General features: G+C 43.6%; 2 protein-coding genes across 15 annotated transcripts in view; both read left to right on the top strand.

Annotated features, from left to right (window-relative positions):
* RC3H1 (ring finger and CCCH-type domains 1) overlaps positions 1 to 7,973 on the top strand; it is a 54,975-nt gene extending 47,002 nt beyond the window's left edge. For 8 of the 9 annotated variants that reach the window (XM_082287271.1, XM_082287264.1, XM_082287270.1 and 5 more), the window contains exons 15-20: positions 865 to 1,075; positions 2,486 to 2,576; positions 2,699 to 2,834; positions 4,795 to 4,938; positions 5,523 to 5,638; positions 6,643 to 7,973. In XM_082287271.1, the coding sequence (XP_082143397.1) occupies positions 865 to 1,075; positions 2,486 to 2,576; positions 2,699 to 2,834; positions 4,795 to 4,938; positions 5,523 to 5,638; positions 6,643 to 6,793 (849 nt within the window). In that variant the 3' untranslated portion in view covers positions 6,794 to 7,973. The remainder of the gene's footprint in view (positions 1 to 864; positions 1,076 to 2,485; positions 2,577 to 2,698; positions 2,835 to 4,794; positions 4,939 to 5,522; positions 5,639 to 6,642) is intronic. The other variant, XM_082287272.1, reaches the window with a different exon arrangement.
* Positions 7,974 to 8,027: 54 nt separating this feature from the next.
* On the top strand, positions 8,028 to 26,398 carry SERPINC1 (serpin family C member 1). Of its 6 annotated transcripts, XM_082287277.1 has the most exons (9): positions 16,280 to 16,904; positions 17,279 to 17,449; positions 19,267 to 19,328; positions 21,973 to 22,351; positions 24,083 to 24,298; positions 24,623 to 24,760; positions 24,846 to 25,239; positions 25,585 to 25,649; positions 25,868 to 26,398. In XM_082287277.1, the coding sequence occupies exons 3-9, from the start codon at positions 19,303 to 19,305 to the stop codon at positions 26,039 to 26,041; spliced, it is 1,392 nt and encodes a 463-aa protein (XP_082143403.1). In that variant the 5' UTR covers positions 16,280 to 16,904; positions 17,279 to 17,449; positions 19,267 to 19,302; the 3' UTR covers positions 26,042 to 26,398. The 6 variants fall into 6 exon arrangements, with proteins under 6 accessions (XP_082143401.1, XP_082143400.1, XP_082143403.1 ...); XM_082287275.1 differs by lacking the exons at positions 16,280 to 16,904; positions 17,279 to 17,449; positions 19,267 to 19,328 and adding exons at positions 8,028 to 8,766; positions 9,379 to 9,727; XM_082287276.1 differs by having other exon boundaries at positions 16,280 to 17,449.
* Positions 26,399 to 27,009: the final 611 nt, after the last annotated feature.

The raw sequence follows: 27,009 nt of genomic DNA, 5'->3' as shown, positions 1-27,009 counted from the left end.
ATTCCTTGATAAGGAAAGCTTATCAGAAAGCTTGCAGAGTTTTATTTTAATATTGGGCCATACCGAAGTTTGTAGCCTTTAGACAATTTTCTTGATGTAGTGGCCCCACTTACCTTCCTCTTTCTGTTTTATTGTGTACAGCTTTACTTCTTTAGCAAAGTCTTAACTTGATTTTGGCAATTCTTACCATGTTACATTTTCTGGTAGCCAACAGATAGCTTTCCGATTTAACTCAGCTCTTTGGGGAGAGAGTGAACACTTTTGTCTCTTCATGTGCTGACCCATGAAGGTGTTTGAATCTGAAACTTGTTTAGAAACCAGGATCTTCCAAACAGTGCTGCTGCTTAATGAAAATGCCTGAAAAGATATACTAGACATGTCCAAGTAAGTGCTGTATAGAAAAATTCCCATTCTGAGTCATTTGCAGGCTGTTAGCTGATGCAATTCTTAACACTGGGCTTCAGAGCAATTTCTTTTGGATTCTAGAATGTATTCCTCAGAGATGCCCACTGATCTCTTCTTTGAGTTCATATAAGAGAGAGGTTTTTTTGCTCCTTCTCTTCCCATTAGACTTTCTCTATCAGTTTCCATTTGCTGCTGCTCTCTTCTTCTGGATTTGATCACAATTAATTTTGCAGCTTTTTCACTGTGGTGTAGTAATGGTCATCTTAAGTTAGACCATTAAGGAGAGGTCCCCTCTGGCAGTGGAGTTAGAAACTGAAGAATAGGAAAGCTAGTGGCAAAGTGAAGGGGATAGAGAATACAAGAGAAACGTACTGTACTTTTACCAAATTGTTGTGAAAGGAATGTGAACCTCTTACTTTATGAATGAGTTTTTGAGTGCCTTTTCCATGTCTTGTCCAGAATGTAGATAGTAAAGCCATGCGTGAGCAGCGGCTGGACATGCAGCGACGAGCGGCCGAGACAGGGGATGATGACCTCATTCCATTTGGAGACCGACCAACTGTTTCAAGATTTGGGGCCATCTCTCGTACTTCCAAAGCCATGTACCAGAACTCTGGGCCCATGCAGGCCATGGCGGTTCAGGGAGCTGCCACTAAATCCATCATTTCAGGTATGATCTATGCTCTTGGATTTTGCTGTCTGTTGCTATTTTCTTTACTGTTAGTGTTGTACAGGTTGAAGACAAACCCTGTAAACTTGTATCTTGTCTTAGAAATACAGCTGTGGTGTGTGTTAATGCCGCTTAAAATAACTTCAGGTAGGGTTATACTGAGAAGTCTGAATTCCTGAACAAGGTTGCCACAGCTTTCTGAGATCACTTGGTCTGCTCAGCATGGACAAGAGCAGACTGAGGGGAGACCCCATTGCAGTCTACAGCTTCTTCCTGAGGGGAAGCAGAAGGGCAGGCCCTGATTTCTCTCTGGTGACCAGTGACAGGACTGGAGCTGTGTCAGGGGAAGGTTAGGTTGGATATCAGGAAAAGGTTCTTCCCCCAGAGGGTGGTGGGGCACTGAACAGGGAATGGTCACAGCCCCAAGGCTGGCAGAGCTCCAGAAGCATTTGGAAAATGGGATTGTTGGGGTGTATGTGCAGGGCCAGGAGTTGGACTCTTGTGATCCTTGTGGGTCCCTTCCAACTTGGGATATTCTGTGACATGTTTGTGCATACATAGTGTATTTGTTAGTGATACATTGTTGCTGTTTGGAAGAAGTTACTTTGTTCTGCCAGCCCCTCTGATAAGAAGCTTATTTTAAATCCGTAGTAGCAGAATCCAGAAGCTTAGCACTTTCCCAAATACATAATGCAAAACTATCTTGATGAAGTACTGTACTGCTGCTCTTCTGCTTTATGGGTAGCTGCTCCTGCAAGCTTAATGCAACCATTGTCTTGTGTATTCTTAGGCAAAGCAAAAAAGCAGGAGTAGTTAATTTCCAACATGTGTATTTTCTAATCACATGTATAATATAGCTGTCTGTCTTACTTCAAAAGATTCTGTTTCTTGAGGTGCCCTGAATAACCTTAAGAAAATATTTAATTATTATATACCCCCAAACTTGCCTCTAGATTTTTCAAGCAGTAATCTTTTAGACTTCATTACAGGGAGAGCTCTGACTTCCCTGAAAACTTAATCTTTAAATTGTAGTTACCTAGGTAGGTCAGAATTATCAATGAATTCCTGAGTTGTTTAGGAACTTCAGTAGTAAAAACAACTGCAGTCATAATGTCTGTAAGTTTCGTTCTGTGTTTGTTCATCTGCCTGAGTATCTGAAGTCCTTCACAAACTCAAGACTCTGGAAGGCTGTCACAGACTGTTAGGCGTACAGGAAAAGTCATTTATTAGGCATGTGAGACCAGTCACACAGAGTATTTCTGTGTTCATTTAATCATAAGAGATGTTAAACTTCTCATAATTAGAGAGCTGGCCTTTCTTCTTCTTCTCTATGTAGTTCTGTGTTGGCTGAACCACTGACAGGGTGATTTTGTAGTCATGCAACATGGTTTTCTTTCTGTTCCCTGGTAGACTACAGTCCTTATGGAACCCATGGTGGCTGGGGAGGCTCTCCATATTCTCCTCATCAAAATATACCTTCTCAGGGACGTTTCAATGACAGGTGGGCTTGCTTTATTTTTTCTTTGCCTTTTTCTAAATTTTGTTTTATCTATTTTTTTTATGTGCCAGCTGAGTAAAGATTTTTCTTGAAATCTTCTTATTTTTGCTTTTCCAATCCCAAAGGGAAAGACTCTCCATGTCAGATGTGGCTGGTCATGGGAAGCAGTTGCCCTCAGCTGAACGAGAGCAGCAGTTGCGCATGGAACTGCAGCAAGTTGACCATCAGATCAGCCAGCAGACACAAATGCGGGGACTGGAGGTTGGTACCAGCATTTGGAGCAGCACTGAGGGGTGGTGTGGAGAGAGATGAAGCTGGTAAAGCTTTTCATTGGCTGACCTTTGTAGTAATATTCAGTAACAATACTTAATCCTGTGATGCCAGGCATCAGGGCTGTGGTACAAGTGTCAGCCTTTCTGCTTAGCAGCAGAAACTTTCCTGCACTCCACATGCAAATCAACACCATACTTGAATTTGCAGTCTGTGCTCAGTCTTGTTTGCTGTCATTCTCTCTCACTCCCCCTCTGTTCAGCTCTACTCAGAGACAAACTTGTGGTGTAGGTGCCTGTTCTTCTTGACTTTACTGCCGTTGGAAATGTCTGATTTTACGTACAGAAAGGCATGAGCTTCATCTGTTTCGTGTTTGGCTTTGTGTTTGTTCCCGTTTCTTCTTAAACAGCACAAGCCACAAGAGTCAAGAAAGTAAATATGTAATATATTTAGCTTGAAAAAAATTAAGGCTTAATATTTTAGGTCTCCTTGCTTAGAAGAAACGTAGTTGTAGCATAAGGAAGGGAGTGTGTTTGTAAAAAGAACTAATGAGCTGAAATCTTTTGATTTTGTGAGACCCAGAAGGAGAAATGTCAAGCCATAAGGAATGAATAGTTTTAGAAAGCTTTAGTTACTTTTTTCCTTGTAGGAAAAATCAGTAAATGGTTACCAGAAAACTGTTCTAGGTACCTCAGCAACTATTTGTGTTAATATTTTCTCAGAAGAAATTGCTGTAAGTAGTGGATAGCAGCTTCTGTGGTTACCTAACAACACATGTTACAGAGAAGGGTTGTTGCAGATTAGTTTATGAGCTCACAGTTAAGTCACAGCAGTGGTTACAGTAATATGTGTTTCTTGAAACATAGCTTGTGTTCTTGTGGTCTTGTTTGGGAATGAGAGGATAAAATGTTTTCAATCTTGCATGTCTGCCTTTGCCATAATTCAAGAGTATTGGAAAGTTGCAAAACCTGTAAGTGGCCTTCCTCTCCTGCTCGTCATTGTTTGATTGTGTCAGTGTTAAATCCTACAGAGTTGAATGTTGAGCCTTGATTTTGCCATAGTACGAATTTTGCAGAACTAGTCAGTTATTCGAGTAACAGCAGCTTTCAGTTTCTCCTGTTCAAAGCTGCAAGTAAATATTGGAAATCGAGGAGTCTTCACAGGTTTGCCTTTTACAAGGTTGCAGCCAGAGCATGAAGAAATAGATCATTTTGCTTTTGCATTGCATGAGCATTTCTACTTAAAGACCGGCCAGATGTCAGGTTGTGTGGAGTACAAGATGTACAAGGTGTATTTAAATGCGGAGCACATTCTTGCAGAACTGCTTTGCAAGTATTAGCAGATTTTTAGAATGGCTGACGTGGCTACTGCTTTTAGTTACTTGCAACTTGTGAATGACCACAGTCACTTTCCCCTCTCTGTTCCTCTGCTTCAGTGTGTGGGTCAGTAGAGACCTACATATTGACAACTACATCTCTCAAGATGTTTTATATGATGTAATAATAGTTCTGGCTCTGCTGTAGAATTCTAGATAAATTCTACTGCTGTAAAATAAATCAGCAGACTTGCTTATCTGCAGTCTGCTTTTGTTGAACATAGAGCTCAGAAGAGAGTAGTGGTTTTGTTCGTGGGCTTAGTCTTAGTTTTGAGAAGGGAGTGGTATATGAGGAAAACATATGCAAATTTATGACAGCAAGAGGTATTTAAGACTGCCTGTTTAAAAATGAAAAGACTTGTTGTCCATGTGTAAAGAAGCATGTTGAAACTTGCGCTGGAAGTGATTTCAATCGGGACATTGTGAAGTGTGGTGAGAGGTGGCCTTGGTTTTGCAAATGAGCAGTACTCTGGAATTATGGCCTTAGAGCTCTCTGTGCTTGGTGTGTCATGTGCTCAGTTGTGTATGTGCTTGGCTTTATGCATTTAGGCTGTTAGTAACAGGCTGCTGTTGCAGAGAGAGGCGACTACCCTGGCAGGCCAACCACAGCCCCCACCCCCACCTCCCAAGTGGCCTGGGATGATCTCAAGTGAACAGCTGAGCTTGGAGCTACACCAGGTGGAAAGGGAAATTGGGAAGAGAACCCGTGAGCTGAGCATGGTGAGTGCTGGCGGGGTGGGAGGCAGAGATGCAGTGGAGAGCCATGTACCTGGCTGCAGCCTTTCACCCTGGCAGAAGGGCTTCCTGCTGGATACCCACAGCTGAAGTCATCCATCTTTCTCTTCACCTCTACTCTTCAAAACCTTCTGAGGAGTTTCTTGAGTCTTCTTCATGAAGAAGTTTAATGTAGCACTTTAAAATGCTGTTATTTTGTCACCACTTGAAATAAGCGTGGTGTTGAATTTGATGGAAACCAGGTTGTCTCAAGGTCACTGTGCCATGAGTTCTATAAACTGCTTTAACATAGGAAACATCTTCTGCAGGTACAGGCTAGTGTTCAGAAGTCAATGTGCTGTTATAGTCTGTGGCCTTTGCTTGTTGTTACAAGGATCATCCCTTCCTTTTGGGAAATACTGAGTCCTGAGAGGATGAGCATATCTAAAAGTTTGTTTTTGTCTCATGGCTTTTGTGGGTGAAACTGTATGACTGCAATTTACAGGCTGCCTTCATCTTCCGTAAGGGATGAAGTCTCCAATTCTTTCAACACACTCTTAAAGAATTTTTCTTCTGTCCTTTCTTTAAAGGAGAGCCAGTCTTCGCTGGATATGAAAAACAAGCTGGGCAGCACTAAACAGACAGAAAATGGACAATTAGAACCACAAAACAAGGTTCCAGCTGAGGACCTTGCACTGACATTCAGGTAACACGGGCCTTCAACCTGTCTTTGTGTAGCAGGAGACTGACTTGTTCAGGGTCACTCTCCTAATGAGTGAGTAATTCCCCTTGACTCACATCAGCTATGATGGGGAAGCGCCTACTACGAAAAGAGGATACAAATCAAGTTTTTATAGTGCAGGCATGAATTAAGGATCTTTCTAGCTGTGGAGTAGGTGAGTGGAATAAGACTATATAAATTAATGCAACAGAAGACTTGCAGTATCTGTCAGAGAGGAATCCATCTAGTCAGTATTGGATGATTAGTAGGGAGAAGCAGGAGTTATGCAGCCACCACAAAAGAAATCCTTATCTGCTGTTTTAGTTTCAAAGAAAAGAAATCTCCCAAATGTGAGAGGAAAGTTAATTCCATCCTGCTAAGGTTTGTGATGTGGATGTTTTCTAGGATGGCATGCACTTTGAAACTAAGTTGACTTTTAGTTGTTGGTAGTGGACTTTTATCTGTGTAGATGCTGGGATTGATTTCAGTTCACGTTTAATAGACAGTTGGAATAAGATGTTGGCTGGGAATGCTGGAAGTCTCCACAGCAAGTATTTTCAAATAGCAACATACATCTACATATATTCAGACTAGCACTGAACAGAGAAGCTCGGATGTTTATATAACAGTTTGGAATCTTGATATTTGAGGAGTTTGGAATCTTGATATTTATTCAGAGTGAGCATTTTCTGAATAAATACACTATTGCTGATGAAGTCTGCACCTTCTTTTTATAACCAGTTCTGGAGTTCTGTGCTGCACTGTCAGATTGCCTCCAGAGCAGGAATTAATTTTTCCATATGGTGCTGTGAAAGTAATGAAATCAAAACAACTGTTTATATTTTTAAAATTAAGAAAAAGATAAATTATCTAGGTAAGTTAAATATTCTGGAATGTGTGCACTGAAGTCCTCTTAAAAATAAATGAAAAGTCTCAGTAATTGCTTCTTTTCACCCACTTTCCCTTTCTCCTCAACTTCCCTTCATCAGTGATGTTCCGAATGGATCAGCTTTGACCCAAGAGAACATTGGTCTCCTGTCAAACAATATGGCATCTCTCAGCCTGTCAGAGGACCCCGAGGGAGGAGGAGATAGCCATGATTCCCAGCGAGCGGGAGTAATACCCACATCTGCTCCATGAAGCGAGGCCAGCACACCCTAGAGTTCCTTCTGCTGGGGTGTCAGCAGCTTCCATCGTGTTTTTTTTCTAGGGGTGATTGGAGAAACACAGGAGCAGCAGCAGTAGCAGAGCAGCAGGTCCAGAGGCAATGTGCACAAACACAACTACTAGAAAGAAATCCTGCACATAGTTCACATTAACACATTTTTTAATTAAAAAAATGAAAATTAGCAGTATCTGCAAGCAATTCAAATTAAATTTGTTTTTGTTCTGTGAATGAACTTTATTTTAATAACTTTGGACGCCTTGAATCCCAGGGCTTAAAAAAAAAGATATTATATATATACTCTGTTTGATTAATTGTATGATCTTAATGAAGTAGGTTTTTTCTTTTATTTTGGTAATATTACATACCCAGTGCATAATTCCTTACCACCTTACTAAAACAAGCTGGCCGCTTCCTTGTATGGTTTAAGGGTAAACAAGGAATGGGGGTTGGAGAGTAGCTGTGAATTGCAGTGTCAAAAGATGTGCAGCAAACTTCATGCTTAAATGTAACCTGAGCTTCTTGCTTAAATTGCTGAATTTAAACTACAAATGACAGACATGACACCTTTGCAAAGGTGTGGTCCTTTTTAGAGGTTGGCATTGTTTAAGATCTATGCATGTTAGAATTTGACACCTGAGTATCAACCTGCAGTTTGTCAGGGCTGTAGTGAATCCACCCTGGAGCCCTATTTGATGTGGGAAGAATTGCACCAAAATGGCCACTGAAGGTGCACCACAGATCCTGCCAGAAGTACTGAGAAGCAAATTCTGCCTGATACTTCTCTAAGTAGATGCTTTGTAGGCATAAGTCAGAGAAGCCATAAGTTTCTTTTGATTATTTTTTTTAATTAAAGATTTTGCTCTTGCTGCACAATTTTTTACTTTTTTGGCATATGCTGAGGTAAGATCCTGGCTATGAAGACCTCTTGAGAATTATTTTTCAAGTGCTGCTCCCTTTCTACCTTCTTGGCCTGTTCTCATTTTTTCTTTCTGGGTTAGACTACTAAGTGGGAAAGCACTGGTTATGTAATAAATTACTGCATTGCTTTGGTTGGGTAAAGCAAGAGTTAACTTTTCTTGGGTTTTAGTTTTTTTTTCCTTAACCTTAACTCCTGCTGAGGTCATAGCAACCTTGGGCTAAGCTTTGCATTCATCATACTGTTAAATAAAACAAAAGGGGGGGTGGGAGGGGATACAGTCCCACTATTGCCTACCAGTAGGAGAGTCCAAACAGAAGACTCTTTTGAGTAGCAATTATTTAATTTGCCCAGTCAAGGCACCGCGTTTATATACTATTTCACATTGAATTTGATTATGCCCTACAGACCTGGCTGGTCAAGGATTTGATACACATATTGGCTTGGGATTCGAGCTTTCTTTTTTATTTAAATAAAAATTTATATATAAATATATATATATATATATATACATATATACATAGTTATATCTGTATATATATTGGGTATGTTTCAAGAATTTTTTCGCGTGAGCGCAGCTGTTGTGATCAAATGTCTGGGAGGTAGAAGCACTGAATGAGAATAAAAGCATTTTTCAACACACCCCTCCCCGCACACTCTGTATGTCTTAACACGGGTTTATTTTGCTCTTAGTTGAACTTTGGCCTCTTAATTGCCAAGAGTAGTTTGAAGCTTGCTTTTTTCTAACCCCTCTTCTAACTTTTGGCAAAGAATCAACTTTGCACTGAAACAGCTTCATCTCCCCTTGCCCCACATCCATCTGTATCTCCTACTTGAGGCCAAGCATTCCAGCCACTCCCCTTGGAGCTGAGCAGATGAGTGATGGAGCTGGGAGCCCATCAGGTCTATTCCTCCTTTCTCAGCTCTGGGCATGAGGAGGATGAAGGTCTTTCCCTGGCCGTCTGCTCCCTAGTCACCTGATGCAGGCCCTGGGCCCTCTCATCCTTCAGTGCAGAGCACCACCTTCAGGTCAGCCTTTTCCTTGATTTTAATTAGTTTGCTCCTTCCTGCTGTGTCTTTATTAACACAAGGAGCTTATCTTAGTCAAGATAATTAGTGCAATATTCTAATCTAGGAGGACAAGCCCAGAATGTGCCTTTTTTTGACTGTAGTAATTGTGGATGTAAAATTAATTTTCAAAGTTGTTTATGATAGGTTGAACCCTACAGATTAATTTGTAATACTAAGAGGAAAATCTGGAGGGTCAAAAACCTCTTTACCTTTTATTTCCTAGTTCCCTTGCCAGGTTAGGGATTATTCTTTTCTCCATATTTTCTCCTGGAATTCTTCAGTAAGCACTATTCAGATTGCTGGATAATTTATGATGAATGCTTCCAAAATCCGTGGATTAGAAGGGAGACCTTACTGGTTGCGGTTTTTTTTCCTTCATCCAGCTCTGTGTTGTACTTTGTGCATAATGTCCTTGTTGTGATCAATATGTCCAGGTGAATGCCCTGTTTGCCCAGAATTACAGTTTGGCTTGTTAAATAGTTTGTTTAATATCTACTAACAGTATTGATTTTCAACTTTGTTTCATCCCCTCTACCTCTTTTTACCCTTTTTCTGCTTTCTTTTTTGCAGACGTTTGGTTGATTAAACAAATCAAACAGCAAAATGCAGTACATGCTCTTAAGTATTTTTCTGGAAACTGCACCTAAAATGTTCCAGTTTTGTGGAAAAACTGGGAGACCTTGGAGGACAGATAGCTCTACATGTAATGGCAGCATTGATGTTTACAGCTAAGAAGCGTGAAAATGTCTGGAATGACTCTGAATCTTGCTACACTCATTGCTGTAGCCCATCATTGTCCCAGTTGTACAGGAATTCTGGCCACCTCAGTGAAATTGGTCTTGGCTACTAACTGGTTTAGTTCCTTCTATTGGGCAAGAAGAAGCAGCATTACCATGGTGTTGGGGCACTGCTGTGGTAGGTAGGTTAAATTTTCTACTTTGGTAGGTAGGTTAAATTTTCTACTGCACCAGACAACTCTGAACCGTCATTGATACCTGGGTTTCAGCCAGATGGACAGCATGGGCAAACCTTCAGAATAGGAAGCTTCAAGTGGTAGGTTAAGCTTCAGTGTGTCTGTGATTCAGTCAGTATATAGATGGTGTCTGTTTATTCTGTGATGTTATTTCCCTCCTTCTGTCAACATCTCATCTGTCTGTCCTGTGACCTAGTTCTTTTTTTCTTAATAGGAGAAGTTTAAGCTTTTTCTTCTGCCCTTCTTGTCCCATTTCAGAGTAGGACTTTTTTTCTGTAGATCAGAGCATCTTTCAAGCTAGCAGCACTTATATCCCTGTTTTTCTCAAGCTCTTCTCTGTCGTTTTTTCTGAGCTGTTGATCCCCTTTTTGCGTCTTTTTCTCCTGTGGCTTGCCCATCCACCCTCCCTGATTGTGTAACAGTGACAGCTTGCTGCCTCAAAACAGCATTCAAATGAATTCGCTTAGCCAATAACTTCTGTGAAGTTGCCTTTTCTAATGGTGTTATTACTCAGTGATGCACAAATGTGATATTGCCCCTACTGGTAGGCAAACGGGGGATCTGTATAAACGTGGTAAACTGCTGTTTTTCTTTAAAGGAGAGCCAAAGACTTGTGCTTTACACTTTTTTTCCCCGGTGTAGCCATTTTGATCGTCAGACATTTGTGTAGGGTATTTATGAGTTGACTGTATTATCCTAATAGCAATTTCCAGAAGTTAATGATTGTCAAGCCTTGCCCATGCATTGAATTGTGGAAAATCATTCCATCTAGTCATACAATTTGCAATGTACTAAGATATATCTATGGTGTGATGTGTTTTCAGTCTCATGCACTCTCTCAGCTGTTTGAATGGCTCATTTAGAGAGGGAGAAGGAACATAGAAATGTTTTAATCCAAGAAGCATTGTCCTTAAGTGTTTCTAAACTAAATACTGATTGAAAATTTCTTCAGTTACAGTAAAAGATTTACAAATGTAAATCTGTAAAAGTGTTACAAATGTGACTGACTTTTAGGTCCACTGGGACTGAAAAGATTTGTGAAATGCTAGCATTGCATTAAATTAGATGTGGAAGAACCAAACTTGTGATGATGATATTGTCTCTTGACAGCATGGACTGAGTAAGGTGGGGCAAATTTTCTCTTAGGGCCAGGAGTGAGGCTTTTATTTGATAATACAAGAAAGCTGCTTACATTTCCATTCCTTGAGCTACTCAAACTCTTTCAGACTTGTTACTAAAGTTTTTAGGTTCAGAGAGAAATCTCTTGAAGTCTGAGCAGCATAAACCCTCATTTCCATTGCCATTTATAGTTTTGGACATACAACAAAGCAGACCTACAGGACAGTCATCTGAAAGACCCCCGTATAAAGTATCTTTCCTGGACTGGCTCTTTCAGACCTGCTTCTATGGTCCAAGTAATGCCATGCCAGTGTTGAGAAGGCTGAACAGAGGGAGCGCCAGCCATCTTCTCTGCTCTAAAATGGGAGAAAAGACCCAAATATATGCAGAGTGCAAGTTTTTGTGCTTGTCTGTGTGTGTACGGAGAAGTGTTCGTGGTCCTAGGATAGATAGAAGGAACACAGAGCAATGCTGCTGGGGCATGATGTTACCTTTATATTCAAAGGTTGTTATCATTCACTTTCCAAAACACAGCCTTCCATTCCTGCCTCCTAACGTTGCTGATTTAAAAGCAACCCAAAAAAAGTCAGTGTGACAACAACTTAATTTCTTCTATCACAGTAAGTCAATTCCCCTGAGGCAAAAAAAAGGGAGCAAGAGTTCTTGAGTTGTCTACATGGTAATGGAGTTACAAACTGGAAAAACATCCACCTTGCTTGAGTAAGTGTAAACTGAATTTCTGAGGAAAGTGAAGCAGCTCTTCTAAGCCACCTTTTGTGTACAGCCATGGTGCCAAGAGATGGGTGGTTGTTACTTGTGGCAAATCAACATACAGATTATTATGTAGCACAAATTGATTTGCTCTCAATTCAAATAGACTCCTAAAATGTCAAAAACTTTATTGGGAATTTTCATTTCAATAGTCAACTGTTACCAACTGCATTATTTTCTGTTGGAATGTCAGGGGATGACAGAGACTAGAGTAAATTAATTCTAATTATACAACATAAGAAAGGGATTTGGGGAAACGTTATCCCAGCACAGTGTCCTTCTACAGTTAACATGTGGCCTTTAGCCTTCTATAGGCAGAAGAATGTAACTGCTTAGTGTTGTCACAGTCTTCAAGGCACTTCTTGTGATGCAGGTAGAACCTTGGTTAGCAGAGAAAGGAGAACAAACTTTAATGTTTATTTTCTTTATCATTTTGTTTCCTAATGGGAAGTGTAGTATTGTGCCATGGGAAGTGTAGCAAACAATGAGGCTGCAGCTTTTTATGTAATTTCCCAATAAAAAGAGCCCATGGCAATGTGGATTTGTCTGAATCAGGAACATCACAGTCATTTGACACTTAAAATATGTGGCCGTAATAATCAAAACTGGATGTCTGTAGCTTAGTAACGTGAATTAACTGATCTTTCCCAGGCAATCTTTGCAATTTCAGTGAGTTTGTGTATGATTTTTAGTGCCAATTGCCAGGTGTTCAGCAGTTGGGAAAGATACACTGTTTGGATGTTTTCATATGCCAGGAAACAACTGTTTCGAAGATCTGAAAGTTTTAGGAAAACACAATTGTCCACTTCAATTTGAAAAATACAGTATTGGGAGAGATGGAAGCAACAGGTAGTGCAGCCTCTGGAAATAAAAAGCATTAGACATGATGGAATTAAATGTGAAATGTATATGGGGTAAACATATCTGTAAATGGGGAAAAAAAAGATATTTTGGAGTATTTGATGTTTGAGAAATTATTTGCTTCTTTGTAATGTTAAAAAGATTTTATTAATAGTTCTGTGGCAGACAGTACTCACAAGTCTTTGGCATCCAAACCAGATTGTATATCAGATGGATCCCACAACTGGATGTGTGCACTGACCTCTTTATTTGTAGATTTTAAAAAGAAATTTGGCAGCAGCTTTTAATAAATGCATGAAGCAACCTGAGAGGAAGAAGAAATCCTGTTCACATCACAGCTGCTGCATAGCTCACAATTGATACCATTCATCTGCAGCCTCTTATAAGTGAAGCTGCTCAACATGGGCAAAACCAATGGCAATGACTTTCAGAGTTTTTCCTAATTTTAAGGAGTTTGCATTCCCTCTTTAGCCTCTGCTTGCTGTGTAAGCAGCCTCCATGCTGAAAGGATCTTTCCTTGAAGTCAGCTTAGCAATTGTACTGTAGCTTGGCTATTTTTCCCTATTTTCTTTAACTGGTAGCATTGTGTTAAGCTCTTCTCCCCATTGTATTTGTTGCTATGGGGAGGAAGAGGTGAAGCAAGACACCTGTAAGAGGAGGGAGGAAGAACTGTGGGATCTATGTGACAGCTCCCGCTTCTTCTTTGAAGTCATCTACTTCCAGTTGTGGGATTTCTCGATATATGATTTTTTTCCTGGTTTTTGTAAGCCTAGTTTTCTTTGATCTTGTTAGTTCCGTACACGTCTCCCCGAGACATTCTGCAGTCATTATCACCTTTTTGGGTGAAGTTTATTTTATTTTTTTGGGTTGTTTGGTTTTTAAAATAACTTTTTAACATTGGTGCATATAAGCTTGGGATAGAGCTCATGTAATTTTCCAATCGTATTGATTGTATGTGATTGTGCCCTGCAGAGGTATATTTAACAAAAAATAAAATAAAGGATAGTCTAGGTAATAAAGGAGACCATGAGGTTCGTTGAGTCAGGTTATGAACTATTTCTTAAATTTATTTAGGATCCTAGATAAATGAAATTCCATCTGCTGTTCTCATGAATCAGTGCTAAACAAAATATCATTCATTCTCTCCTTGTGTTTTTCCTTGCTTTTCTTCTGCTGTTTTCTTCCTTTCCTGTTTCTCATAAACAAAAATTCTCAATCTTTAATGGGAATGGCTGACTCTGGGTTGATATTGTGGATATTTATTGTTTGTAACTATCAAAACATTCACAATAGGAGTAGAGATGAAGTAGAATGTATGAGATGAATTCCATAAATTGAACTCTTTGCCAGGTCAGGGGAATTACGAAGTCTTATACAGGCCTGGTCATGGGGGAGATGTTCAGAGCTACATGGGGAATTGCTATGTGTTTTCCAGGAAAGGTTAAATGCTTTGCTACCTTTTGGGAAAACTGAGATAACAAAAGGAGTAGAAGAAAGTTCTCTATTTCCAACTCCCTGTGTCTTTACTCCTACAATATACTTTTTAGACTTGAAAGAAAAACCTTCTAGATACTCTGCTGAAGTGAGACAGTGCATTGAAGGAGGCAAAAGGCAAGAAGACCCAGAGATTTGAAAATCAGAATTGGTCTCCTTTATTTAATTCTCAGACCTATAGAGCAAACAGTGTCACTTTTGTATGAAAGAACAAGGGAGTGAAGACCTACTGTACATGCATGGCAGTTACATAGAAAAAGCCATATGTCAAAATGCTATTTCTTCTTCCCTTTTCACCTTGCTTTTCTTCCTCTTGAAGCTGACTCAGCCTCACCTTGCTCTCACAGAATGTCTAAGGGTCCTTTGAGTTGCAGATTGAACAAAAAAGAAGAATGGAAATTCACTATTTGGTTTGTAAATAGATGGAAATGTCTACAAGATCTTACCTGCTTTTCTGTCAGCATTTATATTAAATGATAAATTAATGAAGAACACTTTGAAATATCTCTCATTTTCTGTCTGGGATGAATGTGCATTCTTCTAAATTTTGTATGACGTGTAAGACTGTGGGACCATCTGCGTAAGATTTTTCACCTCCTCAAGGTGTGTGTGTTCTCTGCCAGGCTGGAGCATAAGAGATGCCAAATAGCAGAGAAGCCACATGTCTCCTGGGTTTGGTCTGCTCTCTTCTGACTTCACCCATAACCAAAGTGGCTCCTTCACTTGTTCACCTCTGATGAACAAGAAAAGATATTCAGAATAATCAGTTCTGTTAACTGCTCAGAGTATACATATTTAAAAAGCAAACCAGACCCTTCAGAGCAGGGAGTGGGCAGTATTCGTCTAATGTTGAGCCTGGTTTGGAACTTGCCTTAAAGTGAGAATAAGTTTTGCTCCACAGTCTGCTTTGTGGTTTTTAGTCTTCTCCTTTCACACCTTTTTGTGGGCTTTAACAAGTCATTATCTGTAAAACTGAAACTGGATGTGCTGAAACTGCTGCTTCACTGAAAAACTCTTCCTTCTCCTACTCCAGGGCAAGCACAACCTTCTGCCCTTGGAGTTTGTGCATAATGTTCATTACTATTGTCATTATTCTTGAGCCTGAGCACCATGGATCTAGGTAAGGTGTGTTTTTCTGGGCTGAAGCCCATCACTGGTCATTATTAGGCCCACTCACACTTCAACACTTACTTGCAGGATGACTCGAAGCATTCAGTTCCTATAAAGGAATTGTATTTAGTGGGAAATCCAGCAGAAAACTGTGAGTTTCAGTTGGTGATGGTTTCCTTACCCTTTCTCCCAGTAGTCTGAGGATTCAGGATCCTCATGTAGTGACTCACTTTAAAAGGAAAAAAAAGAGAGCTGAATTCCTGCAGTGTCTGGCTTTTAAAAGGAAGATCTGAAGTGCTGTGGAGAGTCAGGAAGGAAGCAGTGGGTGGTCTGCATCAAGAGAGATTGGCGGAAACTGTCTGGGTTTCTTTATGTGGAAAAGAAGGGAGACCAGCTTCAAGTGGATGGTACCTGCTGGAATTTTTTCCCCTGGGGTATGGATAGCAGGATAGAAAGAATCTTGCAAAGGCTAGCTCATGAGATTCCTTGATCCCATCTTGCTCTGTGAGTGCAAGAGTCGTCTTCCCTGTGCATAGCCATGAAACTCAACAGTGAGTACCCAAAGCACAAAACAAAAGGCAATTTATGTTCTTCCTCACCAATCAGGTATGTTTAAGAACTGTTTCTTTCTATCTAGGATGTGTTCAGTTGTTTCTGTAACCTCCTTCCTCCTAACTGAACTCCAGCTCCTTTGTCTGCACGACTACAAGTGTGGGAGAGACTAAAACCAAAGCATGATGCTTCATCTGCAGGCTGCCAGGCTTTGATACTTGATGGTTTTGAGCCTCTGATCCTTGCTTTGGGTCTGGGAGCAGCAGCTTTGGGAGAAAAACAGCCCCTATATTAGAGCAAACAAGGCATCTAACAGTTTGTATTAAGACACTGGCCATCTTGGATGCTTCCTTTGGGATAGCTCCACTCAGATGTGAGTGCTGGGTTGTTGCTTGATGCTGAACCAGCAATAAATTACCATTTACTTGCTGCATTCAAAAGATAGATTCGCCCAGCTACCCTGGCAGAAGTGCCTTGGGAGCTCTGTGGGATGTGCATAGTTGTTTGCTTTTGGTTTTTACTGCTTTAAACTACCTCTGAGCACTGGGTAAATGGAAACCTGTGCTTGGATGTCTGCCTGGGTGTGGAGCATCCCTAATGCACTCTGAAAACCCTGGTATCTGTAAACATGTGAGTTACCTCAAAAAACTAAACCAGCACCCACCTGAAGCAACAAGGTACAGTGTGCATGTCCTTCCTTTCTCATGGAGAATTTATCGCCACAGTCCCTGTCCCATTTAACTATATCCCATACTGATGGAGTAAGGTCTTTCACTTTACCCAAACCAGTTTGCAACTGCATTTTCCATTAAGGGAAAATGTTCCTCTTACTGGAGGCCAGGAACAGGACAGCTCCAGCACCCACTGAGCCAGCCTGCTCCTGGGATTTGAAATTCAGGGAGCAATGCTACTGAATTTGTAGAGCAGCTGCATTCTGGATCTGAAATGGTGTTCAGTCCTGCTCACTACACTGCCTTGTGAATCTGGACAGGAGTTAGGGGAGCTGGTGTTAATCCTTTCCAGCAGTGCAAGTAAAAGGTCACAGGATCACAGAATATCCTGGGCTGGAAGAGACCCACCAGGATCAGAGAGTCCAACTCCTGGCCCTGCACGGACACTCCTGCAATCCCACCCTATGCCTGAAAGTGTTGTCCAAACACTCCTGGAGGTCTGGCAGCCTTGGGGCTGTGACCATTCCCTAGGGAGCATGTTCCAGGTGAGTGTGTTTAAGATAGGATGTATTTGAAACTGCAGAATGTGAAGTGGGGCAGCTTCTCCCAACTTGTGTCTGTTCAGGAAATGGGGAACAGGTGACAGGGCTTGGGACAGATGGGGGAAACATTTTGCTTAGCGACAAGATCCCAAAATTAGATCTACAAATACCTGGTATAACTTTTATTCAAACTCTTTAAGGTTTTGAGGTTTTTCTTGTGGGATAAGCAGTTCATTTTCTGTTGGCAAAAAATGAGGACATGTGGCACTTGTGTGGAGTAGATGGTCAAACTCTCCCTTGTCAGACTGAACTTTAAAACCTCTTTCAAACTAAACATTGCCTCTTTTTTTTCCTACTCTTTGCTTAACCTTTGGCAGCTGGTCATCAGCCTTTGGCCTTAGCATCCTACTCCCCTCCCACCATCCCTTGCTGCTGTCTCAGCTCTGCTTGAGCACAGAAATCCAGTGGGGAAACTGCTTTGGGCTCAAGCAAGACTATCCTCTCAAAAATTTCCATTTACCTCCTAAAAGCAGAAGGCTGGAGGGCAGGTAAGAGAAACAGATTCCTCTAATATTTCATTGTTAATTAATTCCTTGAAACGGCTTCTTTTCCCTTAGTAGGAGCCTGTGAATTTTAGCTGCTGCCAGAGTGGCTTTTTGCTCTATTAGAGAGGGTCCTCCTGCCCCAGCTGTCATGAAGGCTGGCTTTATAAATTGTCAGGCTTGACTTTTGTCCCCAGCCTGCAGCAATGCTTCGTAGTGTGGAGGGCAGTTCGTGAAATCAGGATGTCCTGAGTAATTGCTGTCTGTGAAAGAGCACTGCTGGCTTGCTTTGGACTCTGCTGTTGGGGTGTGAGGCAGTTTCTCAAGAGCCTAAATTAATCGCAAAATGGTTTGAGCTATTTTACATTAGCTGGGCTGTGCAGCACACTGCGTAGGTGCTGTGGGACATTCCCACCACTACCAGTAGCCCTAGTAGGTTCAGTAGGGTGGGTTCCAGGGATTTTGGAAGCACAGTTAATCATCCTGTCCTGCAGCCATGGAACAGCAGGATGGAATTGGCGTGTGCTGGTGAGAGCCTAGCTGTGTTGCACAGCAAGCCGAGGGATGGGGGAGTTTCTCAATGCTTCCCCAGAACCTTCTGATTTTGAGCTGAATCAGCAACTTGTTTCTTGGTTTTCTGCACTTTTTGTTGCTTCACCCTTGTAAGAGCCTTTTTAATTTCTGCATTCCCCCTTGCCAGTAACCCCTTTCAGGCAGTGCTGTTGTGGGAATACTTTTGGGATTCTTCCAGGTTGACACATGGAGTGCAGAGGGAAAGGGAGTGTTGAAGGCCTGTGGGGGGAGGAGGAGTGGGTTTTGGCCAAATTGTATGACAAAGAGCTGGTATAAGAAATAGCAGGGGCTCTTGCCTGTAAGAGACAAGATTGGATGTGTCAGAGACCAGATCAGCCTTAATGGATGGTAAAGTAGATTTAAGGCATTAGCAGAAAGTCCTGTGTCTTCCCTGAATTGATGAAGTCAGGACTTTACTGGAGAGTAAAAACAGGGAGTCTTTCTCATTTATTGAGGACAGGGTGAGCATGGAGGTGCCCTCCCTACTCTTGTGCTCTGGCCTTTAAATGTGAAATTTGATTAGCAGTAATTTGTGTGATGGTGGACACCACAAGTTGTTTCTGGCTTGACAGAAGCAGGTGTTTGTTCTTGTACAGATAGGGTCAGGACATGCCTTTCCCTGGAGGTGAGTGGAGTGACAGGGCAGGAACCATGGTGAGGTTGTCTTTTCCATGACGGGACTGGCCACAAGTGTGTCAGTACTGCTGGAGCTGCAGGACCAAGTGTGGTTGAGGGAGGGCTGCTGCAGGCAGTGAAAGGCTCTGCTCCTGGCCCCAGGGTTGTGGAACTCTGGAGTGTGCTTGGCTTGTTGCTGGCTGACTTTTCCTGTGGAAGTGAAAGGTTCAGAAGAACAGCACTTCCTGGAGTATTTTAAACTGTCTTAATAGTTTTTCCTTTCTCTTGCCCTTGGTGTTGTCTGTTGTTTCTGTTAACTTCCCTCCCTTTTTAGATTTTTTTTTACCTTTTGTGGTGTTGCATCTGTCCTAAACCTTTTGCAAGATAATCTATGTGTCATTACCAGCAAGAGCTGTGGCTGTGGTCTGAGTGAGTCCCTCTTGTTTTGCTGTGCTATCGCACAGCCTTGGTGCTCTATGCAGTCTTGGTGCCAGATAAGGTAGTTTCTGCTTTTGCAGAGGAACTGGAGCACAGATGAAGTAATTGGCGAAGAGCCCAAGGGAGGGGGTTGTGGAAGAACCCAGAGGTCTCCTTCATCCCAGATTAGCCTTTCAGCTGCTCCCATTTTCCTCCAGCAGGTGCTGGCCCATCAGCACTGGAAGATCACAGACATGGAGGCCACCAGTGCTAAATGCAGGTGACTTTTAATTTAGTTTGTCAGAAGGTAATGCTTGGTAGCCATGGCAGTGAGTATGTGGGGGCAGGCAGAGATGTACCCGACATAGGCACATGTTTGAAAAAGTGTCCTGTGGTGGGCCAGGCTGCCAGCCCCTCCCAGTAGTTGTTTCCCAAACTGTTGTGGCTGTGGGGCTTGAGCTTCCTCCCATGGGGTATGTGAACAAAGCAGTCATGCAAAGGGCATCTTAGAACCACAATGTGCAGGACATGCTCTTTCGGCCCTGGGATGGCTCATGAGACCTTGCTGCCAGAGCAGGTGGGTGATGGGATTTAGGAGGAAATTCTTCCCTGTGAGGGTGGTGAGGTTCTGGCACAGGTTGCCCAGAGAAGCTATGGCTGCCCCATCCCTGGAAGTGTCCAAGGCCAGGTTGGATAGACTTGGAACAACCAGGTCTAGTGAAGATGTCCCTGCCCATGGCAGGGGGTGCACCCAAGGTGATATGTAAGGTTTCTTTAAACTGAAACCATTCTGAGGTTTGATGTGCTTTAGCAAATGAGAAAATATAAATTATCTCTCTCGCTGGGAGATTTTCAGACACCTGCTTTTGCTGGAACACAGTAATTAACATTAGCCTGCACTCTTTAGGTACCAAGGACAACCACTTTGCATTGAGGTGGTATGAACTTTGGACAGGAATTGGTGTGATGCACCAGCTATACCATACATGCTTATAAAGTACATTTTTTTGGGATTAAAGATGCTCAGTGCATGGAGAGACCAACTTCCCTGGAGACCTTTTCCTTATTGCCTTTCTTCTCTGCAATAGCATCTCCTGCATCAGTAACTGAAAAATATTGTAAAGCTGAGGTGAGCCTGGCAGGGTCCTGACACTGTAAGGGTCCATACCTGTCAGAGTTTGATGCTGGCTAAGCGCCAGGCACCATGAAAAACTATTCACTCATTTTCCTCTGCTATAGCTAAGCAGAGGAGGGGACATTGAAATGAAAACTTCATGAGTATTAGGGGAAAAAAAACACTTTAAGGGCAAAACAGGCTCAAAACTTAACCAGTATAAAGAAAATTTATTATTAACAGAATTAAAAGTAAAAAGGGAAATAAGAAGTAAAATAAACCTTTAGAACACTTATTTTCTTCCCAGCCCTCTCCCTCTTTCCCACCAACAGTGCAAGAAGGCAAAACCTGGGATTTTGGTCAGTCTTTCACTTTCTAAGAATCTTCAGTTCATTCAGGGAAAGGAGTTCTTTTTCTGTTGTTCTGATGGGGTCCTTCCCACAGGAGACAGTTCTCTGTGAGTTTCTCTAGTGTGGTTCTAATTTTCACGAAATAGCAGTCCCGCCTGACCTGCTTTAATGTGAGTCCCTCCCACAGGCCAAGCAGTCTTCCTGCAACTACCTAGCATGGGTCATTTTAGTTCATGGGGCTTAGTCTTTTAAGAATAAGCTGTTCTAATTTGGAAGCAAGGGTTCTCTATCTCTGGAAGCAAGGGTCCTCTCTCTCTGTTCGAGTTTTTCACTAGATTACAGCTTTTCAGCATCCACTTGCTCCAGCATGGGCACTCTTTCTCATGAGCTGCAAGTGGATCTCTGCATCCCCCCATGCACCTCATGAATTACAGGGAAATAGTTTGTTGTATTATAGTCCTCACCATGGCTTGTAGAAAAATCTCAGCTCTGACACCCGGAGCACCTCTTCCCTCTCCTTCTTTTCACTGACCTTGGTGCCGCCATGTTGGTTCTCCTCATGTATCCTCACTTCTTCCTCCTCTCTGACTCAGAAGAAAATTGTTGTCCATAGGTATTACTATTCTCAAGTTCTATTAATTGAAAAGTTCTTATAGAGCTTCGCTGCATTGAAAAGGCTGATCTCATTTGTGTTCTGTGTCAGGGAATTTTTTGCCTTGTTTTCGTTGCTGGCCACGTGGTCCCCGCCAGCACCACACAGGCGGCCCCAGCTATGGGAGGGCCCTGGCCACACGGTTCTGGCCTTGGGAGGGCCCTCCCGTGTGGCCCCGGGTGGCCCCCGCTGGGATGGGCCCCGGTGACCACCTCACCACCCCTCAGGAGAAGAAAGAGCTTCCCATGCTTTTTCCTTTCTTAAATATTAAGAGGCGTTACCAACATCACAGAGGTGTTACCAACTTCTCGAATTGGGCCAGCCAATATGTCCATCATCAGAGCTTTCAGGGATTGGCTCTGCTCCTCAAAACAGTGGAAGTTTCGAGGAGCTTCTCTCTCAGAAGCAGCCTCCGTGGCTTCCTCTGCCCCCCACTAAAGTCCAGGTTGTGTTAAACTAACACACCATCTCACTGGTCAATGGGGAGGACTCAAAAGTTCAAATCATCCATTTTGGTATAAACTTGTCAGGGCTGAGCCTGCTGCTTAAAAAAGAGGGCCCCCAGGTCACTGGGAAAACACTGGTTTCAGTGTATTGCTTCTAAAAGCATTGTGTGCTCACAGCCAGGCTTGTCCTCCTGCTGTCTGTGTGTCCTTGTTTATCCTGCAGGTCCAGGGCAAAAGGATGATTGGAGAGGACTGTGGGGCTCCTATTACTGTGGTGTTGGCTGGAACGGGTCCGTGGGCTGTGGGCGGCAGCATGAGTTTCATGGACAGGCAGCATGTCTAAGCTCTCTCTCTGGTTCCAGGACTATGCATCTCTTTGTGGTGTGTCTGCTCAGCGTCTGGGGGCTGGCTGTCCCTGAGCACTACACTGTGGAAGACATCTGCACGGCAAAGCCACGCGACATCCCAGTGAACCCCATCTGCATCTATCGCAACCCCGAAAAGAAGCCCCAGGAGGGTGAAGGACAAGACCCAGCAAAGGACAAGCTCCCGGAGTCCACCAACCCCCGGGTCTGGGAGCTGTCAAAAGCCAACTCTCGGTTTGCTGTCATCTTCTACAAGTACCTGGCTGACTCCAAGGACAATGGGGAAAACATCTTCATGTCACCCCTCAGCATTTCCACAGCCTTCGCCATGACCAAGCTCGGAGCCTGTGGCAGCACCCTCCAGCAGCTCATGGAGGTTGGTGGAGATTCCTCAGCCTTTTCCTGTAGCAGATCTGAAAGACAGGAAAGGTGATCATGGCTGATGGCTGCTCTCAGGGTCAGGACAGCTCCTTGCCTTGGGAAGGAATTCCCGAGTTGGAAGGACCTTAAAACTCATCTCGTTCTACTCCCTGCCATGGGCAGGGACACTTTCCACTATCCCAGGTGGCTCCAAACCTCGTCTCTGGATTTGCTTAGATCCCAGCTCTCTCCCCTTACTCCCTGTTTGGATCCCGCATTCCTTGGTTTGAGAGGTTAGTTTTCATCTGGAGGAAAGGAAGCCCACTTGGAGGGTGAGGGAAGGGAATGGGAACAGTTTGCTTCTTGCAGATTGAGCTAAGCTTTTCCTTATGTAAAAAGCAGGAAAAGCCATGATATCAAGTCCTATTGGGAGAGACTTGTTCACGTTCCTTCTCTCTCTTCCTTGGGACAAAAATCAGACACATGGGAGACCCTGCAGCCCACCTGACTTCCAGGGCAGAGGAGGCTGTACACAGGGAGCCTCCCCTTCCACCTGTGGCCCCTATACTCACTCAGGGGATAGTTCTGATCCCAGACAAAGAGGTAATTCTGAATTCTGGCTCTTCCATGGGACTAATTTAACTCCCTGGATGTCCCAGCACGCTTCTCAAGGTCAGACCCACTTACCTGACAACTCCCCTGCTATGTGGGGTTTGATGCTGCCTGTACCTTTTTCTCCAATGGGAGACCTCAGTCCAGAGGAGCCTTTTTCCCTGCAATGAGGAGGTGTGAATCAAACTGCTCTGCTTGTCCCCTCTGTTGCTTTCCTTACAGATCCTTTCTCTGGAAAAAATAATGTTGGGGAGTCTCCTGCCGTTATCCACACAGCCTAAGTGGAGCAGCTATAACCACATCTCCAAAATCTTCACTTGTGTGTTCGCTTCTGGGCAGGCCTTCCCACTGGAAGGGCACCCTTCTCCCACTGAGCCACCCACACCTGCACTCCTAATCCCCCTTTTTCCCATGAAAGGGCTGCTAACACCACCTTTGCCTCACAGGAAACAGTGCTGAAGATATTGGAGGTTCATAAAGAGCAATATGTTATGGGATTTTCTGTGCCTTAAAGCCCTGAGGTTGGATGGCAGTAGACAAATCATATTTGTCCTTCCAGCTGACAGCTGGGAACAGATAAAAAATTCCCTGTGCTGCAAAAATCTACCCTCAAAATGATTGCTAAGATGTACCAGAAGTACTCAACAGGCCATGAGAATTCCTCCTGGGAAGGAGCAGCCTTTAGCATTGTCACAAGAAGGTTTAGCACATATGAGTCCTCCCATGACCTGGTATAACCCAAGAGCTGCTTCTAGGCCCTGTTGGTGCAATGCTCATCTCTGGGGTGTGGTAGGGAGTTATGAACACTGTGTTAATTTTAACAGCACTTAAAGGGGAAGCTGGGGCCAGTCAAAGGCAGGGTATAGAGAGCAAGAGAACTGGTGTTGGAAAGAGGAGCAGCACCTCCATGTCTGTGCAGACTTTAATCCTCCATTTAGACTCTCCAAAGGAGGTCTTGGGCTGGTGATGTGTTGATTTTCCATAGATTAGGGTTCCCAATTACACATGGAAGGTGAAGCTCTGAGGGCCTGCAGATTTCTTGCTGTTGAGGCAAAGGCTGCACCACCACTTGCTCTGGGATCCAGGAGCACAAGAGCCTCCTCATGGATTCCTTGTTGCTGTTTGGCTTGTCCAGGTTTTTCGATTTGACACCATTTCAGAGAAGACATCAGATCAGATCCACTTCTTCTTTGCCAAGCTGAACTGCCGCCTTTACAAGAAAGCCAACAAATCCTCAGAGCTGGTATCGGCCAACCGCCTCTTCGGGGAGAAATCTTTGGTGTTTAATGAGACTTACCAGAACATCAGTGAAATCGTTTATGGAGCAAAACTCTGGCCCTTGAACTTCAAAGTGAGTTTGAACTACTCAAATTTTGCTGCTTTGTTTGGTTCCACCCCCCACCTCCAGTCCTTCTGCTTTAGCTGTATCCCTGTTTTTTTGTCCAGAGGAAGTGCTCTGCTGTGGGTGTGTGGAACATGGGTGAAGGCAGTAGGAAATCTGGGATGCAGCTCCTCTCGCTTCATCTCACCTTAACCACAGCCACATCCCCACTCGTCATACCTAAACTTCATTGTTCTCCCCCAGCACATACCCTGTGAACCTGTCTCCTGCAGGAGGGGTACAAAGAGGTGTTTAAAACCCTTGGTTTAACCTTTTTTTGGTCTCTTCTTCTAGGAGAAGCCAGAACTTTCCAGGCAGATTATTAATGAGTGGGTGGCTAATAAGACAGAGAAGCGCATTACAGAAGTGATCCCAGAAAGTGGTATTGATGATCTCACTGTCTTGGTCCTGGTCAACACCATTTATTTTAAGGTACAGCTAAAAAACTGGAAGAGCAGCACACTTCCCTGGAGGAGACATGGTGCTCATGTTTGTTTTCCCCCCCTCTCCTTTTTAGGGGCACTGGAAATCGCAGTTCCCAGCTCCAAACACAAAACTGGATACATTTCATAAAGCCAGTGGTGAGACCTGCAAAGTCCCAACTATGTACCAGGAGTCCAAATTCCACTATACATTCATCCCCCAGGACAAAGTCCAGGTGCTGGAGCTGCCTTACAAAGGGGACGATATCACAATGGTGCTGGTCCTGCCCAGTGCTGGGACACCATTGGAGGAGGTGGAGCGAGACCTGACGTCGGAGAAGCTGCAGGGCTGGATAGACTCCATGAAGGAGGTGTCTCTCTTCGTCTACCTCCCTCGTTTCCGCGTTGAGGACAGCTTCAGTGTCAAGGAAAAGCTAAGGAAAATGGGGCTGGAAGATCTCTTCAGTCCGGAAAATGCTAGACTCCCAGGTGAGATGTGGAGATAAGGCAGTGCAGAGTAGAGGTGAGGGGTAGCCATTCCTCCCTAGATGGCAGGGCAGTAGGTGCAGCAGCACATGAGGAACAAGAACATGAAAGCATTTATATGTTGCTGCAGTCAGTGACGGACTCTGGTAAAGTCCCACCATGGACACTCAGCCCTGCTCTGCACTGAGGATATGGCAGTTTAGCAGTCAGTTGCACATGGAGGTTTTTGTTTTAGGGCAGCTATGCCGTCTCGTCTGCCTGATTCCAGGCCGTGAAGGATGGGAATGTGTTCTTTCTTGAGCTGCCTCTAAACTCAGAGTTTTACCTTTGTATATTTTTGTATTTCAGGTATCATCGCAGAGGGCCGCACAGATCTGTACGTTTCTGAGGCTTTCCACAAAGCCTTCCTTGAGGTGAGCCTTGTTTTGTGCCGGTGTATCTTCCTCTTGCTTTTTAAAAACATGAAATGTTAAAGGAAAAAAAATAGCTCTGAACCTACACTGTTCACTTCCTCACCCATCTGGGGCTTTGGAGGGAGGTTGGCCCCTGCTTTTTGTGGAAGAGGAGGGTGAGCCCTCTCCATGCTGCATAATGCCTGTATTTTAATCCCATCTTCTCTCTTGGTTGGCAGGTGAATGAAGAAGGCAGTGAGGCATCAGCTGCTACAGCTGTTACCATCTCTGGCCGTTCTTTCCCTATGAACAGAAAAATCTTCAACGCCAACAGGCCCTTCCTGCTTTTCATCCGGGAAGCTGCCCTCAACACCATCATCTTCATGGGCAGGATAGCTGATCCTTGCTCCTAAAGGGGCTGGTAGGGCCTCGCTTCTCCCTCCTCTGCCTCAGGAAAATGGGAGGTGGGGTATTGCCACAAAGCATGGGCTGCTCCTGGGGTGGTTGGTCTTGCTATTTGGTGCCAGCTGCAGGGAGGGACTGTGTCCAGTTGGGCTGTCCCTGCTCCTCCCTGCCATGTTGGGTGAGGGGGCTCATAGGTCACCTCACCTCACCTGTCCTCCATGGCAAGGAAAGCTGAATTTCATCTGGCACCAGTATTTCATGGCACCTAAGTCCAGCACTGCTGTCCTTCCTGTGCCCAACCTTCCTCCCTTTCAGGCCTCAAGCTGTAACTCTGATCGCTTGGTTCATTAAAACCTATAGATCTGTATGTAACAGACTGCTCTCTGAATGCACAGTTTACAGTAAGCCACTTCCTAGACTTACTTAAATTCTTCTTTTCCAACAAAAGGGGCCCCACATTGGAGAGGTCAGTGGAACAGCAGCAGCCATAAGGCTTGCGCTGGCTGGTCCACGAACACCCTTCTGCAGCTCCGTGTGTGTGGAGGAGCTGCCAAACAGCTGTGCCCTGCTTGCCAGCAGCTCTGGTATATCCTGTGTGCCCAGGTACTGAGAGTCACTAGTGACAGTCTTGCATAGCGAAGGCTTTGAAACTCTTTTTTAATATTAAGACTTCAACTAACAGTTACTATTGCAGTGGTGCCCATGAACCATGACAGTGCCCAGGTGAGGTAACCAGTACCTGTAGCTTTGTTAAAAATATATTTCACTTGCAAGTTTACTTCTGGAGCTGAGATGTCCTGCTGCCAGGCCACATGTGATCAGACCTCTAGTCTTCTCAGGGTGGCTGTCCTGAAGATGCAGAAGATTTCGAAGACTTCTCCATTTTAGACAGTTGTTTCAAACCAATCAGGCAGTGAAAACACAGTTCCTGTCCTCTGTAGGTGATGGAAGTGGTGCGTGCAGACAGTGGGTTGCA

Source organism: Coloeus monedula, assembly GCF_965178545.1.
Source record: "Coloeus monedula genome assembly, chromosome: 9".
Classification (NCBI taxonomy): domain Eukaryota; kingdom Metazoa; phylum Chordata; class Aves; order Passeriformes; family Corvidae; genus Coloeus; species Coloeus monedula.
The sequence above is the reverse complement of the archived record's forward strand: the minus strand, read 5'-3'. Positions and strand labels throughout refer to the sequence as shown.